General features: G+C 42.0%; 1 protein-coding gene and 1 pseudogene across 1 annotated transcript in view; both read left to right on the top strand.

The window, feature by feature from the left end:
• tgs1 (trimethylguanosine synthase 1) overlaps positions 1-15,469 on the top strand; it is a 20,193-nt gene extending 4,724 nt beyond the window's left edge. Inside the window, exons 7-15 of the mRNA XM_027275411.1 lie at positions 2,322-2,442; positions 2,977-3,063; positions 6,351-6,507; positions 12,229-12,601; positions 12,675-12,860; positions 12,985-13,131; positions 13,563-13,779; positions 14,371-14,449; positions 15,166-15,469. Coding sequence (XP_027131212.1) covers positions 2,322-2,442; positions 2,977-3,063; positions 6,351-6,507; positions 12,229-12,601; positions 12,675-12,860; positions 12,985-13,131; positions 13,563-13,779; positions 14,371-14,449; positions 15,166-15,279 — 1,481 coding nt within the window. The 3' untranslated portion in view covers positions 15,280-15,469. The remainder of the gene's footprint in view (positions 1-2,321; positions 2,443-2,976; positions 3,064-6,350; positions 6,508-12,228; positions 12,602-12,674; positions 12,861-12,984; positions 13,132-13,562; positions 13,780-14,370; positions 14,450-15,165) is intronic.
• Positions 10,661-10,837, top strand: LOC113744702 (uncharacterized; annotated as a pseudogene).
• Positions 15,470-15,842: the final 373 nt, after the last annotated feature.

The raw sequence follows: 15,842 nt of genomic DNA, 5'->3' as shown, positions 1-15,842 counted from the left end.
TTCGATCGCGAGGCCATGACCATGACTTTCCTAAGGGGGGGGGGGGGGGGGGGGGGGGGGGGGGGGGGGGGGGGGGGGGGGGGGGGGGGGGGGGGGTGGGGGGGGGGGGGGTGGGGGGGGGGGGGGGGGGGGGGGGGGGGGGGGGGGGGGGGGGGGGGGTGGGGGGGGGGGGGGGGGGGGGGGGGGGGGGGGGGGGGGGGGGGGGGGGGGTGGGGTGGGGGGGGGGGGGGGGGTGGGGGGGGGGGGGGGGGGGGGGGGGGGGGGGGGGGGGGGGGGGGGGGGGGGGGGGGGGGGGGGGGTGGTGTGGTTCTATTTTTTCTATCTATTATATTAAATATAACGTATTTAACTTTGAAAATGCGTTTAATTAATTTAAAACATTGATTTGCTTCTAGTGCTGTTATTATGCCCACTGCTGCATCTCCTGCCGTCTGTCATGAAACAGGCAACCTGCCGTAACCAGTAGTCGAGTTGTAAAATGAAACCAGGGGGGATGGTGACATTTTTTATTTAAGTGACATATTTTCCAGCAGGTTCGGGGGGTCCTCCCCCAGAAAATTTTCTTAGATGCAATTTCCCTGCATTCTAGTCAATTTTAGGGTGATTGCTAGACATGGCAAATCCTAAATCCCATCTGATTCATAGCTTGCATTCTCAGTTGCATGGCCTGCACAGACAATATATTTATCAGAAAGAAACAATACCACTTAACTATGGACATCATGTCATTCACATCTTTTTTAAACATATTTGTAAAACATTTTAAATATCTTTATTGTGAATGTGCTCAAATATTTTTTTTTAAACACAACTCTTTGTGTATGTTTTTAACATCTTTGTGTGTTTTTCAAACATATTTAAATACATTTAAACACATTTTGTTAAAAATCTTCATTAAAAAAACACAATTTAAGGAGGAGGAAAGAAGACTTCGAGTTTTAAGACGCGCGATGTTGAAACAAGCGTATTAAAGAATATGAAGCAGCAGGTAGCAGCTCGCGGGCTACTAAGGCTAAAACACAGAGTGTGGATGATTGACACCTGTCACCTGTCGACCAATCAGAGTCAGGAGAATCTATTAGTACCGCCCACATTCACTTCTTGACCCACCAATGACGACCAGAATGAAGTAAACCAAAGGGGATGGAATTGTCAGAAAAAAATTGGCCCGGGTCCAAACATATTCGCCGACCCCTGGTGTAGTGGGTCTGTTGAGAGATTTCAGGATTTCCAATGCATGCATGCTCTGGGCATCCACACTAATAATTATAATAAAGATCTGGATAACAATAGTGTGGCTGCTCCTCTGGGCATCCACATTAACTAGAAAACTGCATTTCCTGCACAAAGTATGGTGTGGGTGCCCTCTGCCACCTTGCTCCAGAGGCCCAGGGTTTCAATCCGACCTGCGGCCCTTTGCTGCATGTCATTCCCCTGTCTCTCTCTCCCCACATTCCTGTCACTGTCACTTCCTGCTGTCTCTATACTGTACTGTGTGTGTGTGTGTGTGTGTGTGTGTGTGTGTGTGTGTGGCCTGTTGTTTGGTTGGTTGTCATCGTCTTCGTGGTCCCCCAGCAGGTAGGAGTGTAGGTCACTGTGGGGGAGCCATTGTGAGTAACTATTCTGTCTTATTATTAGTTTAACTGTCAAATGACAAAAAAATAGAATTGGAGGACAAATATTTTTAATAGAAATTAGTAAAATAATAGATGGAATGTCCTAAATTAGCTAAATCTAGTGATAATTTTTTTATATTTGTAGGACAATTTTATTTATTTATTTTTTCTATTTAGTGTGGGTTTCCAGAGGGCGACCACACTAAATAGAAAAAATAAAAAAATTGCAGTCACACTCGCACACTTGCAGTCACACTCAATAATAGTATAGGTAGTGGGCAGGGCATCATCAGGACCAAAGCAGCAGGCTTGACCAATCGCTGATCTTGGTCTAACCACGATTTGTGAGAACCTGAGAGACGAGAAACATGAATGTGTACAAATGTAAAGTGCATCATGGGAAGTCCCTTGAGATTCTAAGCCTATAGCAACATTACAAAGCGATGGTTCAGGACTCTACCGAGCCAGCGTTGATAAACTCTATCAAAAAGAAATGTCTTAAGTCGACTGCCTAATGTGTTGTCTTGTATTGTCTTGTGTTGAGTGAAATTCTTCTTAGCTCCAGAATCACATCAGAAAAATCATCCAATAACACGCGTAGTATTATCTGCAGTCCAAATGATGTTGGTGACTACAGTATGAATGAATTATTTATGATGTGTAGATATTATATTTGGCTGCTAAATATTTTGTATATTTGGACAGATTTCCAGCAGGCTGCTGGTAGCACTGGCAGACAGTTTAACTCAAGAATCAACATGTCAAATAGAGGAGATGATAATGAGGATGACAAACCTCCAGGAGGACAGGCTAAAGTCAAACGCAGGTGAGTCTGTAGCTATGGAGACCAAAACCAGGCTGTACCAGGCTGAACCAGGCTGTACCAGGCTGTAAACATGTTTATTTCTGCTGTGATGTTAGACATTTTAACATGCGGACTTATGGAGACTGACTCATTCGATAGCCAGCATTTGAAGAACTGCAGTTGCAATATACATTTTAAATATATTTTAATCCTTGTTGCATTAGTGATGTTTAAATATTGAATATCTAGAAATTTTGAGCAACCTTCAGTGATGATGGCCTGTTTTGTACCTTCTCACAAAATTCAAATGTTCTAAATATGTGCGTTTAAACCTGGGCTGGTACTCATGAGAAGAGCAGTGTGTGACAGTTGGTGTATCAAGTGTTACACTTACAGTAATTGCAGCATCGTCCTAGTTGATTCCAAAAAGTTTGAAATCGTTGCATGTAACAAACTGAATTTATCCAGTGAGCCTAATCTGCAAAAACAGATGGAGGTGTGAATGTGAACATGATAATTCTGTTCATAATATTTTGTTTGTTTGTTTGTCTGCAGTCATGAGCTGGATGAGGAGGAGAGCCCAAATCTGACGCCAGAGGAAGCCTGGAGTAAACTGGGATTCAAACATAACCCGGAGCCTCTGTGAGTCTTATACTTGTCTTGTGCCCACAGAGGCATGAGGGTAACACTTAGCTTACATGTCCAGTGGAATATCAGCACATTGACTAGACTGTCAGTAGATCAAGACAATACAGCCCTATTTAATTAACATCGAGGTAAACTACACCTATAGTTCCCATCCTGGTTGCTCGTGACCCCACTAGGGGGCACCAAAGCTTCACAGATGGGTGTGTGGCCTTTAGAATTTTAAGGAAAATTAAATAAAATGTTATCTTATAAAGTGGGAAAAAGCTAGGATGACAGGATAAGGGCACAGTAAAGACCTGAACATGAACTAAACTCACAGAGCCTCTGCTCTGCTGAACATCCTCGTCCTGCTTTAAGAAAGCTAAAAGTTAAAAAAGCTAAAAGAGCAGACCTCAAAACAGTGAGAAGAAAAAACTGAATAGGCACTGCCGCGAAGTCTGACGTCAGTGAAGTTTCATTCAATATATTCAAGGTTTCATTCAATATATTCAGACTTCATTCCATATATTCAAAGTTTCAATTTATATATATATATATCCACACACACACACACACTCTTTATACACACTTTATAGACCAAAATGTATTCTAAACTTTTTATTCATCAAAGTAGCCACCTTTGGCAGATATAACAGCTGAACACACTCGTGGCATTCTTTCTACAATAGAAATCAAATATTCTTCAGAACGTTCTTCCCAGGTCTGTTGCAGAAGTTCCCATAGCTCGATGGGGTTTAAGTCTGGAGACTGTGCTGGCCACTCCATGTTTTCAAGCTTACCATCTTGTTCTTTTTTCTTGAGGTAGTTTTGGTATAGCTTGGACTTGTGTTTTGGGTCATTATCTTGCTGTAGGATAAACCTCTGACCAACTAGGCGCATACCAGAGGGTATTGCATGGCGCTGCAGAATGCTGTGGTAGCCGTTTTGGTTCAGGGTGCCGCTCACTCTGTACAAGTCACCGACCCTGGATCCAGCAAAACAGCCCCAGACCATCACACTTCCTCCTCCATGTTTGACAGTTGATGTCACACACTGTGGAACCATCCTCTCGCCTACTCGACGGCGTACAAAGATCCTGCATGATGAACCGAAGATTTGAAATTTTGATTCATCAGTCCATAATACCTTCTTCCAGTCTTCAGTAGTCCAATGGCGGTGTTTCATGGCCCAGGAGAGCCTCTTTGTCTTATTCTGACGTCTTAGCAATGGCTTTCTTGCTGCAACTCGTCCTGTCAACCCTGCAGCTCCAAGTCTTCTCTTCACAGTTGAAACTGAGACTTACTACGACCACTGTTAAGCTGTGCTTGAAGCTGTTGTCCTGTGAGCCGCCTATCACGCAAGCTGTTAACTCTCAGAAACTTGTCCTCTGATTCAGTTGTGGCTTTGGGTCTGTCAGACCGCTTCCTGTCAGAGTTTCCCCCAGTTTCTGAGTGCCTTTTGATGGTGAAGAAAACTGTATTTACTGACACCTTGAATTTCTTTGCAATTCCTCTGTAGGAAAGACCTACATTTTTAAGTGTTATGATGGTCTGTCTCTCGTCCATTGTTAATTGCCTTTTTCTTGCCATTTTTGTAGCAACACACTACTTTCTGCAGTACGCTACTGTTCACCTGACGCTCATGAGGCTCTGGTACCACAGTGTGTTCCAACACTGCTGTTATGCAGACAGAGGGGGTTATAAGTAATCCAGAAAAGTTGGAACACCTGTAGGAATTAGTAGCACCAGCTTTCAAGCCTGATTCAACCTTCATTGCTGCAGAACAGCTTCACATTGTTAACCCACTTTGTCTTCCCTGAAAATGGCCTTTCTGTATCATTCTGAAATGTACATTATTTAACCAAACCAAACCTTTTTTTAACCTCTGGCTGTTCAGTACTTACCTTTGTACCATTTCAAGCTATTCATTGGGCTTGCACGACTTGAATTTTTTTGGCCTTTTCAAGCTTTATTTGGTAGAGAGAGACAGGGAATGACATGTAGCAAGAGGCCAGTTTTTTTGTGTGGCCACATTTTGCACTAGCTGAAGGCATGAAGAACTTTGAATGACTAACATGGATGGATTATTGTCTCTTTCTCTAAGAGGAAACACTTAACCTGGTTTCAAACTCGAGATTAAGATGGAGGATGAATAAAATACAAAGATTCTGGATCTGATGTTCCAGAGAGTGGAGGATCACAAGCTGTGCATTTAGCAACATCCAGGGATTCAAAACTGAAAAACTCCATCTAGGGGTGGGCGATATATCGAATATACTCGATATATCGCGGCTTGTTCTACGTGAGATGTATGAAATGACTATATAGCGACCATCGAGTACTTGTCCCGTAAATGTTTTAAGTCGTCAGCATTTAATTCTCGGAGTTTTACCTGTGTCACTCCTGGTGCTGCTCACAGCACGCAGCACACTGCCCCGCCCACCCAGAAAAATGCCCTGCGCGCATGCGTACTGTTTGTATCAGGTGAGGAGAGAAGTGAAGAGCCCGAGCGAGTTAATTGAAGATGGAGACGGACGACTTGGTTCCGAAGAAAAACAACTGCGGTCACGCCAGCCGTCTCTCGTTTTCGCGTGGTCACGTCAGCTGCTCCAATATTTTCAAGTGCGCCCTTATTGCCGACTTTATGGCAAATACTTTGAGAAAACTGGGAAAGTCAGCGCTAGCTTACTGCAGCGTGTGGACACTTCCGGTTTTCAAAATAAGACGTGGGTGTTAAATTTATTAAAGGTTTATTTATAAAATATGAAGAATGGTTAAAATTTGATTTAAAAAAGTGTGTCTCATAAGCCAAGTATGATCCTGCACTGCTTCAGTGCTCATATGTACATTATGAAATATATTAAAAATTCATAAAAAATATGACAAGTGTTAAAATGCTATAAAAAGAGGTGTGTCTCATACAGCAAGTGTAAATCTACTGTTCTACATTGATTCTGAGCAATTACAATGCTATCAAGGTAATAATGACATTATTATTTATTATAAATAAACAATACAAAACAACAACAAAAATATCGAGATATATATTGTGTATCGCAATATAGCTTAAAAATATTGAGATATTGGTTACAGGCCATATCGTGCAGCCCTAACTCCATCTAACTTACTGTGAAGAAGTTACTAACTAACCAGCACAGCATATCAGAGACACTCAAACTACAGCCATCAAACTGCAATAGTTTCAATAAGTGGACCTAAACTGTCAGCTGATGTGATGATGCTTCCACATATTGGTGCAGCTGTCACACGGTGAATGAAGTTGTGTTTGTGTTTCTATCTCAGGTTCGACAGCGTGTTAAGCTTTAAAGGCAGTGCTGGTCCACAGCGTCAGAGGCGGTGGTGCAGCAAGAGAGCAGTCTGCAGCATCCGCAAACACACCAGGTTCTCAGAGTCGATTGGCGACAACACACAGCCACAGATCAGCCGCTCCCTCTACAAGGTACGCTTCACCATGTTACACTGAGGATAGTGTTATGGCAGTTGGAAGGAGGTCCTGTGTGTGTGGATAGGGGGTGTATTTCACTCTAAATTCCCAGTAAGGGCAAGGGGTGCAGCTATCCTCTTATATAAGAGTGTTCCATTTGAGTTATCAAACTCCACTGAATACCCTAATGGTTGATTTGTAATTATTTCTGGTAGACTGTGGCATGCCTGTGGTTATGGCCTGTGTTTATGCACCTACATGGGATGACGATAAATCCATTACAAGCTTTTTCTCTTCTCTCCTTAAAGTTGATGACCACTACTTAATTATTGGTGGTGACTTTAATTTAATTTAAGACCCCTCCCTAGACAGGTCTTCCTCTAATCCTCAGGTGTTATCCAAGTCAGCTAAAGTCCTTGACACCTATAAGATCAGTTTAGGTTTATTTGACCCATGAAGAGCTAAATCCCATTGAGACAAAGCTTTTTCCTTTTTTTCACACGTCCATCATTCATATTCTTGGATTATTATTTTCTTTTTTCTCTTGGATAATTATTTTTTTATCAGAAGTCCACTCATGTGAGTACCATAGCATTGTTATCTCAGACCACGCCCCCGTATCTATTGAGACTGGCTTTCCTAGTTGTGCCTCCCCTCCAGACAGTGGAGCCATAACTCCTCTTTACTAGCCTAAGCTTCCTTTAAAGAATTCTATTATTCATAGATCTCCTTGTTCTTTGATACTAATAATTCTCCAGAGATCTTTAGACACACTATATGGGAATTTTTAAGGCATTTATGCGTGGGCAAATTATATCATGTCTCAACCCTACAGAAAGTGAAAAGGGTGGAGTCGGAGGCACTCACCAAGGAGATATTTAGATTCGACACTTTGTATGCTTCAGGTCCTACCCCTGTTATTTATAAGGAATGCCTTTATTTTCTGTCCAAATATGATTTATTATACACAAGTAAAACACAGAAGCAGTTATTCCTTTCTAAACAACGTTTCTTTGAGACTGGTCAGGTGCGCGCAGCCACACTGTTCAGATTGATCCATAAGATCAAATCCATGGTGGGTGTAGTTACCTCAGATCCTGTTGAGATTACTAAGATATTAAATTCTTTCTACTCTAACCTCTACTCTTCACAATGTCCTTCAGATGTTTGGGATGGAGATAGCCCTCTAGATAAGATTGTTTTCCCTAAAATAAATGTGGTGTGGATTTGTGTGGGGAGCTGGGAAGTCCAATCTCAAGGAAGTACAGGAGGCGGTTATGTCACTTGAGAATGGTACACTCAAGGCCCTGATGGGTTCACTGTTCAGTTTTTTTAAGCTATTCTCTGACACCATTGCACCAGCCCTCCAGAGAATGTCCTTTCCTTCCTGCTTAAGAGTGATAAAGACCCTCTTATACAGTGGTGGTCAAAAGTTTACATACACTTGTAAAGAACATAATGTCATGGCTGTCTTGAGTTTCCAGTTATTTCTACAACTCTGATTTTTCTCTGATATAGTGATTGGAACAGATCCTTCTTTGTCACAAAAAACATTCATGAAGCTTGGTTCTTTTATGACTTTATTATAGGTAAACTGAAATTGTGACCAAATCTGCTGGGTCAAAAATATACATACAGCAACATGAATGAGCAATTTTGGAGACTTAGAAAGTTGTGTCAATGACATGAGCTTCATAGCATGACCTCTTAACTTCCTGTGAGTGATCATGAGTGACTACAGCTGGTGACTTCTCTGAGGCCATTTAAAAAGGGCTCATTGGATAAAAACACCCACAAACGCTACAATGGGAAAGTCAAAGGAGCTCAGCACAGATCTGAAAAAGAGAATCATTGACTTGAACAAGTCAGGAAAGTCACTTGGAGCCATTTCAAAGCAGCTGCAGGTTCCAAGAGCAACAGTGCAAACAATTGTTTGTAAGTATAAAGTGCATGGCACTGTTTTGTCACTGCCACGATCAGGAAGAAAACGCAAGCTGTCACCTGCTGCTGAGAGAAAACTGGTCAGGAGGGTGAAGAGTCAACCCAGGAGCACCAAAAAGCAGATCTGCCAAGAATTAGACGCTGCTGGAACACAGGTGTCAGTGTCCACAGTCAAGCGTGTTTTGCATCGCCATGGACTGAGAGGCTGCCGTGCAAGAAGGAAGCCCTTGCTCCAGAAGCGGCACCTTAAGGCTCAACTAAAGTTTGCTGCTGATCACATGGACAAAGATAAGACCTTCTGGAGGAAAGTTCTGTGGTCAGATAAAACAAAAATGGAGCTGTTTGGCCACAATGCTCAGCAATATGTTTGGAGAAGAAAAGGTGAGGCCTTTAACCCCAAGAACACCATGCCTACCATCAAGCACGGTGGAGGTAGTATTATGCTGTGAGCCTGTTTTGCTGCCAATGGAACTGGTGCTTTACAGAGAGTCAATGGGACAATGAAGAAGGAGGATTACCTTCAAATTCTTCAAGAAAACCTAAAGTCATCAGCCCGAAGGTTGGGTCTTGGGCGCAGTTGGGTGTTCCAACAGGACAATGACCCCAAACACACATCGAAAGTGGTAATGGAATGGCTAAATCAGGCTAGAATTAAGGTTTTAGAATGGCCTTCCCAAAGTCCTGACTTAAACCCCATTGAGAACGTGGATAATGCTGAAGAAACAAGTCCATGCCAGAAAGCCAACAAATTTAACTGAACTGCACCAATTCTGTCAAGAGGAGTGGTCAAAGATTCAACCAGAAACTTGCCAGAAGCTTGTGGATGGCTACCAAAAGCGCCTAATTGAAATAAAAATGGCCAAGGGACATGTAACCAAATATTAGCATTGCTGTATGTATATTTTTGACCCAGCTGATTTTGTCACATTTTCAGTTTACCCATAATAAAGTCATAAAAGAACCAAGCTTCATGAATGTTTTTTGTGACAAAGAAGGATCTGTTCCACTCACTATATCAGAGAAAAATCAGAGTTGTAGAAATAACTGGAAACTCAAGACAGCCATGACATTATGTTCTTTACAAGTGTATGTAAACTTTTGACCACCACTGTATGTGGCAGCTATAGGCCCATTTCCCTTAAATGTTGACCTAAAGATCCTGTCAAAGATCCTAGCCTTCAACGGCTCCTATCAAGTATAATATCAACTGATCAAACGGATTTCATGCTTGGAAGGCTCATTTCATAACACGAGGAGGCTCTTAAATATCATTAGCTCTCCTAGTTTGAACATTCTGGAAGTGATTATCTCACTAGATGCGGAGAATGCCTTTGACGGGGTAGAGTAGATCTTCCTTTTTTTGTTCTAAAGAAATCTGGTTTCAATCCAGAATTTATGTCTTGGATAAAATTGCTTTACGCCAGCCCAGTCACCTCAGTCCACACAAATGGACTCCAGTCTGCCCCCTTTCCCCTTTATCGTAGAACCAGGCAGGGCTGCCCCCCTTTCCCCCCTCTTATTCTTATTTACCATAGCTATTTGACAAATTTGGGTCCTATTCAGGCTATAAACTTAATCTCCACCAGAGTGAACTTCTTCCCATCAATTCTCTGGCCAAAAATATACCCCTGTCTTTTTTCCCTTTCAAATATGCTACAGACAGATTTATTTTTTTTTTTCTATATTACAAATTCAATCAATCGACTTTTCTCAAAAAATGTCTCTCCTCTCCTCTTTCTTCTATAATCTTTTTTTCACATATCTTTTTATTGTTGTTGTTGTTATTATATTATTTATTATTATTTATTATATAATAATAATATAATAATAATAAATAATAATAATAATATATAATAATAATTAATAGAGGATCCGATTCATTCTCATTTATTGTTAGCTGGTTCTTTTCTGATGGAAAGGAGGAAATAAAAGAATGGAAACATAACTCGAGCTTAAGGGTCAATTCACAATTGAACAAAAATACTTAGTCTCAACAAATAAAGCTCAATCTCAAGGAAAGGGAGAAATTAGCATTTATATCATTGATTTAACTACTGACTACTACTATGAGTGTGTGGATAACTCACATCAAATACGCAGCTCATCATTGAGGATAAGGAAAGATGAGGCCAGCCAGCTCCTTTGTTCTCAGTCAAGGAAAAGGGCTCACACAGGTGAGCTGGCTGCCTAAATAGACTTGAGGGCTCCATTAAATTTAAGGACCTTTACAACCAAGGGACTTTTATGTCTTTATGTTCTTGTCAGTTTAATATCTGATACGTCCCTTACCCGGGGGCCATATATTAAATTGATTTATGGAGCAGGGAGCTGGAATAGGGGCTTGCGCCCTCCACTCCACGCATCGACCTGGTATTGCAGTATCTAGGGGAAGAGTGCACCCCCTCTGGGCGGCTGTGGTTCAGTGGTAGAGAGAACTGACAGCTGGTGGGTTAGCAGTCCATTTCCTTGCCACGGCTGAGGTGCCCTTGAGCAAGACCCAAATCTGCTCCCCGGGTGCTGTAAATTAATGCCCACCGACTCAGTGTATATATATGAGTATATGGCATCTGTCTGTGTGTGTGTTCCGACAGGTGCCAACAGGATGGGATAAATGCAGAGGAATAATTTTGTGTGTATAAACATGTTTAATAAAGTTTTAACTTAACTTAACTTATGTCCTTTTCTGAGCTCTCAAAGAAATTTGAATTGCCTAAATCCCACCCATTTGGTTTTTTTCAGAAAGGGCATTTTATTCTCGGAATAAGAACCCAAATTCCCTAGTCGACCCCTGGAAACTCTGGTTGATTCGTTATTGGCTCTTTAACAAAAGTGGCTAATTTCTAGCATTTACAGCCTTATCAATTCATTGACACCCCAGTGTCCGGTCCCAAAGACTCCTGGGAGCAAGAGCTTGGAACCACCCTGCCTGATGATTATTGGCAACAAGTTTTACGGTTAGTTAACTCCTCTTCAATCTGTGTGAGGCACGGCCTCTTACAGTGTAAAGCTGTACACAAAGATCACTACACTAAATTGAGGCTGTCTTGTCTTGGATTTACCCCAATGTAACGGACTCATGTTATAGGTGCAAACAATCTCCAGCTGACAATTCCCATATGTGTTGGTTCTGTCCCAGGCTTGCCACATTCTGGTCTGACCTCTTCAAAACTCTTAGCACAGCATATAACACTACCATCTTTCCTGAAACTGCCTTGGCTTTGTTTGGTGCATTTTACCGCTAATGTCACGCAGACTGTTCTTGCCTTTGCCACCCTGTTGGCCAGGCGACTCATACTCCTCAATTGGAAACACCCTAAACCTCCATCTCATAGCAGGTGGTTGAAAGGTGTTAGACTTGGTGTTAGACCGGTGTTAGAAAGGTGTTAGACCATTAGACTTGAAAAGCTTAGATTTTCCCTCAATGTCTCCTTAAACTCTTTTGAAAAAAACTTGGAGACCTCTCTTAAATTATATTGAATCTTTGACGTCTCTGCCTGACGACATCTCAGTGACGACTGACAAGATTTTTTATTTCATTTACTTATTTATTTCAATATTGTATTTGTTGTATGTATTCTGCACTGCTCACATGTCAATATTAGATTTACATTGAGAATTGTTCTCTTGGGTGGGGTGGGATTGTGGGAGGGATAAAAATGAAAAGCATGGAAGTCCTCTCTCTGTCACATTGCACTGTTATGATGTTGCCTGTGGGCTTCCAATAAAGAAAGTCAATTTAAAAATAAAAAATAAAAAAAAGACTAAATATTCATGAACACATTGTTTGTTTCGCAGGTTCAAAAGTTTCTTGAAAAGAACCAGAGAGAGACACAGATGAGTCAGTGTGAGCATGCTGAGATGGGAGAAACAGAAGACAGAGCTCCCTATCTGCAACAAATGATTGGAGAGGAGGAGAAGAGGAGACGGAAAGAGACAAAGGAAGGAAATGAAGAGGCTGAAGGAGAAGAGAGTTCTGATTTACTAGACACACAGAAGAAGTCCACTCAGCCCAGCACCTCCTTCAGCTCTGTTACTGAGACTGTAGATGATGAGAGGGGGGAGGAGCAGCAGGAGCAGGACCAGGAGGAGGAGGAGCAGCCTGGAAGACAGTTACCATGTCTAGAAATTCCTGACTTTCTCCTTTCTGGTGCACCTGAAGGCAGCAGTGGTAAGCATCTGTCGAATGATTGTGTTGGGATGTGGTTTGTCTGGTGCAGTCTAATAATGAAGAATGTGTGTAGAGTTGAATATGAAGGATGGAAAGAAGCCGCCGAAGAAGAAGAAGAAGAAGAAGAAGAAGAAGAGTGAGCTATGGGTGAAGCAGCAGGTCCCAGCAGCGATGGCAGCTGAACCAGAGCTGGCTAAATACTGGGCTCAACGCTACAGACTCTTCTCACGCTTCGATGAGGGCATCAGGCTGGACCGAGGTCAGTCTACACTGCATGTGCACTAAATGAAATATGTTTTGTACAGACTGTGTTTAAAGCCAGGTTCCAGCAGTTCTGAGGATTAGACTGGATCAGGATTAGAAGTTGATGTTGTGTGTTTCAGAGGGCTGGTTCTCTGTGACACCAGAGAGGATCGCTGAGCACATCGCCCTCAGGGTGGAGCACAGCTTCTCCGACTCACAGCTGGTCATAGATGCCTTCTGTGGTGTGGGAGGAAATGCCATCCAGTTCGCCCTCACTGGAAAGAGAGGTGTGTGTGTGTGTGTGTGTGTTTTTGTGTGTGAGTTTTGTGTGTGTGTGTACTGTAATTGTAGATTTCTTCTAATAATGAAAGGGTTCATTCCAATAATCTCAGTGACTTGTGATAAATGGGGCAGCTGTGGCTCAGGAGTAGATCATCCACCAATCAGATGATCAGCGTTCGATCCCCGGCTCCTCCAGTCCGCATGTTGAAGTGTCCTTGGGCAAGACACTGAACCCCAAATTACTCCTTAAGTGTGTGAATGTGTGTGAAAGTGTGTGGATGGGTGGATGAGATATGTAGTGTAAAAGCACTTTGAGGAATCACACGTACACATTCAAACAGCTGGCCAGGAGAAGATCTCTGAACTGCCTCTAGGTCTTCTAGTTTCTGTATTAAAGTGAGCTGACAACTTGTCTCCGTCATCTGCTGCTTCTCAGTCTTGGCCATCGACATTGACCCAGTCCGGTTGGACCTGGCGCGGCACAATGCTACTGTTTACGGTGTCGCAGAGCAAATCGACTTCCTGCAAGGCGACTTCCTTCAGCTAGCACCCGGTCTCCGTGGCGATGTGGTCTTCCTGTCACCACCATGGGGAGGGCCAGACTACCTGACTGCTGAAGTGTTTGACATCAAGACCATGATGGAGCCTGATGGATATCTTTTTAAAAAAAACAGGTTCTTTCATTTTGTAGAAGAAATCTGAATGTTCTTCCTGTGTTCATATGTATTCATATTTGATTTCAGGACTAGTGATTCCCATTTTCCAGCCAGAAGCATCAATGCATCCAAACAATGATTAGTCTTTGAAATCATTAGGGAGGGACAGGGAGAGATTTTTTGCATCTTTCTGCATTTCAAAATGTCAAACTACTCCTTTAACCACCAGGAAACTCAATCTGAATGTTTTATTTCACTAGTTAATGAATTGTGACATTTTACAAGACACGGTCAAATGATTCTGTGTTTGCCTGCTCAGGTGTGCCCTCACAAAAAACCTCTTCCTGGTGTTCTGAGATCAGCGTGTCCTGTAGATACTGACTGGGTTGGACATGAAATTTGATGTAGATATTCATGATCTCATGATAAATCCTAATGTTTGGTGCTCTCCTGACCTCATCATCATCTGAACTAACGTGTAATGATGAGTTTGATTTAACCCTTTGATTTTGGACACCCTCTGCTGTAGCACTGTTTATATTGTTCATACTGTATTAAATATTAGTTTTCATCCTTGACAGTAGACACATTTGAGATTTTCCGCCTGGCCAAACTGATATCGGAAAACATTGTGTACTTTCTGCCTCGCAATGCTGACATGGATCAGGTATGTCTGTGTGTGTGTGTGTGTGTGTGTGTGTGTGTGTGTGTCATCATTTACTCAGCTATGGGCTACATGCCAGCTACCTGTGAAAGGTGAGAAATATGCAACGAGTGATAACCAGTGCAATCACGAAGCATCTGTTCTCTCGAGTATGTCAGTGACCTGTTTATCTGATCAACTGAGATTGAATCAATCTATTGGTGAGCTAATTGTACAAATGTCATTAGCACCACCTGAGATAGAGCAGCATTGGTATAGTTAAGCTTAAACACAAACTAAATTTGGCTTCATTTGGAGGATTTACTGGTCCAAACATGTAATGTACAGCCACCTGGTCATTGTAAAATAAACACTGACAGGGAGATGCAGGTCTAGAATCACGTTTATTTCACCACAATGATCGGCTTGCTGTACATTATTGCAGCTTATTACATTTATTATCTACTGATAGAGCAGCACTTCTTGATACATTCTCATCAAATCAGGGGTGGAGAATCTGACAAAGATTGACATCCCAAATGTTGGGTCACCCACTGATAAGATGTTTTATATTTCCAAGCAGCTCTATTTTTTTGGTTATACAAACCTCAGACCAGTTTCAGATCATATTTGATGGACATTTTCTTTCCAGTCTGCTCTGGTTTAACAGTATTAATTGAGTTAAAAGAGTTTAAGGGACTGCTGTCTCATGTGTCATGTCCATGTCCATCTATCAACAGATAGCCTCTCTGGCTGGTCAAGGAGGGAAGGTGGAGGTGGAGCAGAACTTCCTCAACAACAAGCTGAAGACTGTGACTGCATACTTTGGCAGCTTGATAAAGTCAGATGGATGAGAACGCTGGCAAAATGTCACTATCTGACTTCTGTCTATGTATTTGTGTGATTTGTATGATAGATGTCTCAGATTCAGTTAACAAGGCTGAAGTTCTGTGAATTTTTACTATTTCAATTCATATTTTATCTTCTTTTCTAATGTACACGAGAGCCAATAAATGTTTTTCAAAATGTTTGGTTATATATTTACCACCTTGTCTGTCTGAGAGTAGCATGGTGGTGTTAAATTGAGAACTTTATGAATCCATACTGTTGAGTTTAGATCCAAAGTGTCAACATCTGTAAATACTTTCATCTTGATCATTCCAAACTATTAGCCACATTTTAGCATTGTCTCCAGATTTTCACTGGTCTAATGTCCATTCCTCATGTGGGAAAAGCACGTCTTGTTGCTCTCCCTTAGTAGTGTTTTAGAGCAGACCTGATTCACACAGTCTCTGGACAGTTGACATTGAGACCTGTCTGCTACTTGAACTCTGTAAAGCATTTCACAGGTGCATCTCAAAAAAAAAAGGGAAAGTTCATTAATTTCAATAATTCAATTCAAAAAGTGCTTATTTAT

The sequence above is a fragment of the Larimichthys crocea genome, unplaced genomic scaffold, assembly GCF_000972845.2.
Source record: "Larimichthys crocea isolate SSNF unplaced genomic scaffold, L_crocea_2.0 scaffold123, whole genome shotgun sequence".
Taxonomy (NCBI): domain Eukaryota; kingdom Metazoa; phylum Chordata; class Actinopteri; family Sciaenidae; genus Larimichthys; species Larimichthys crocea.
This window is presented reverse-complemented; position numbering and strand designations above follow the sequence as displayed.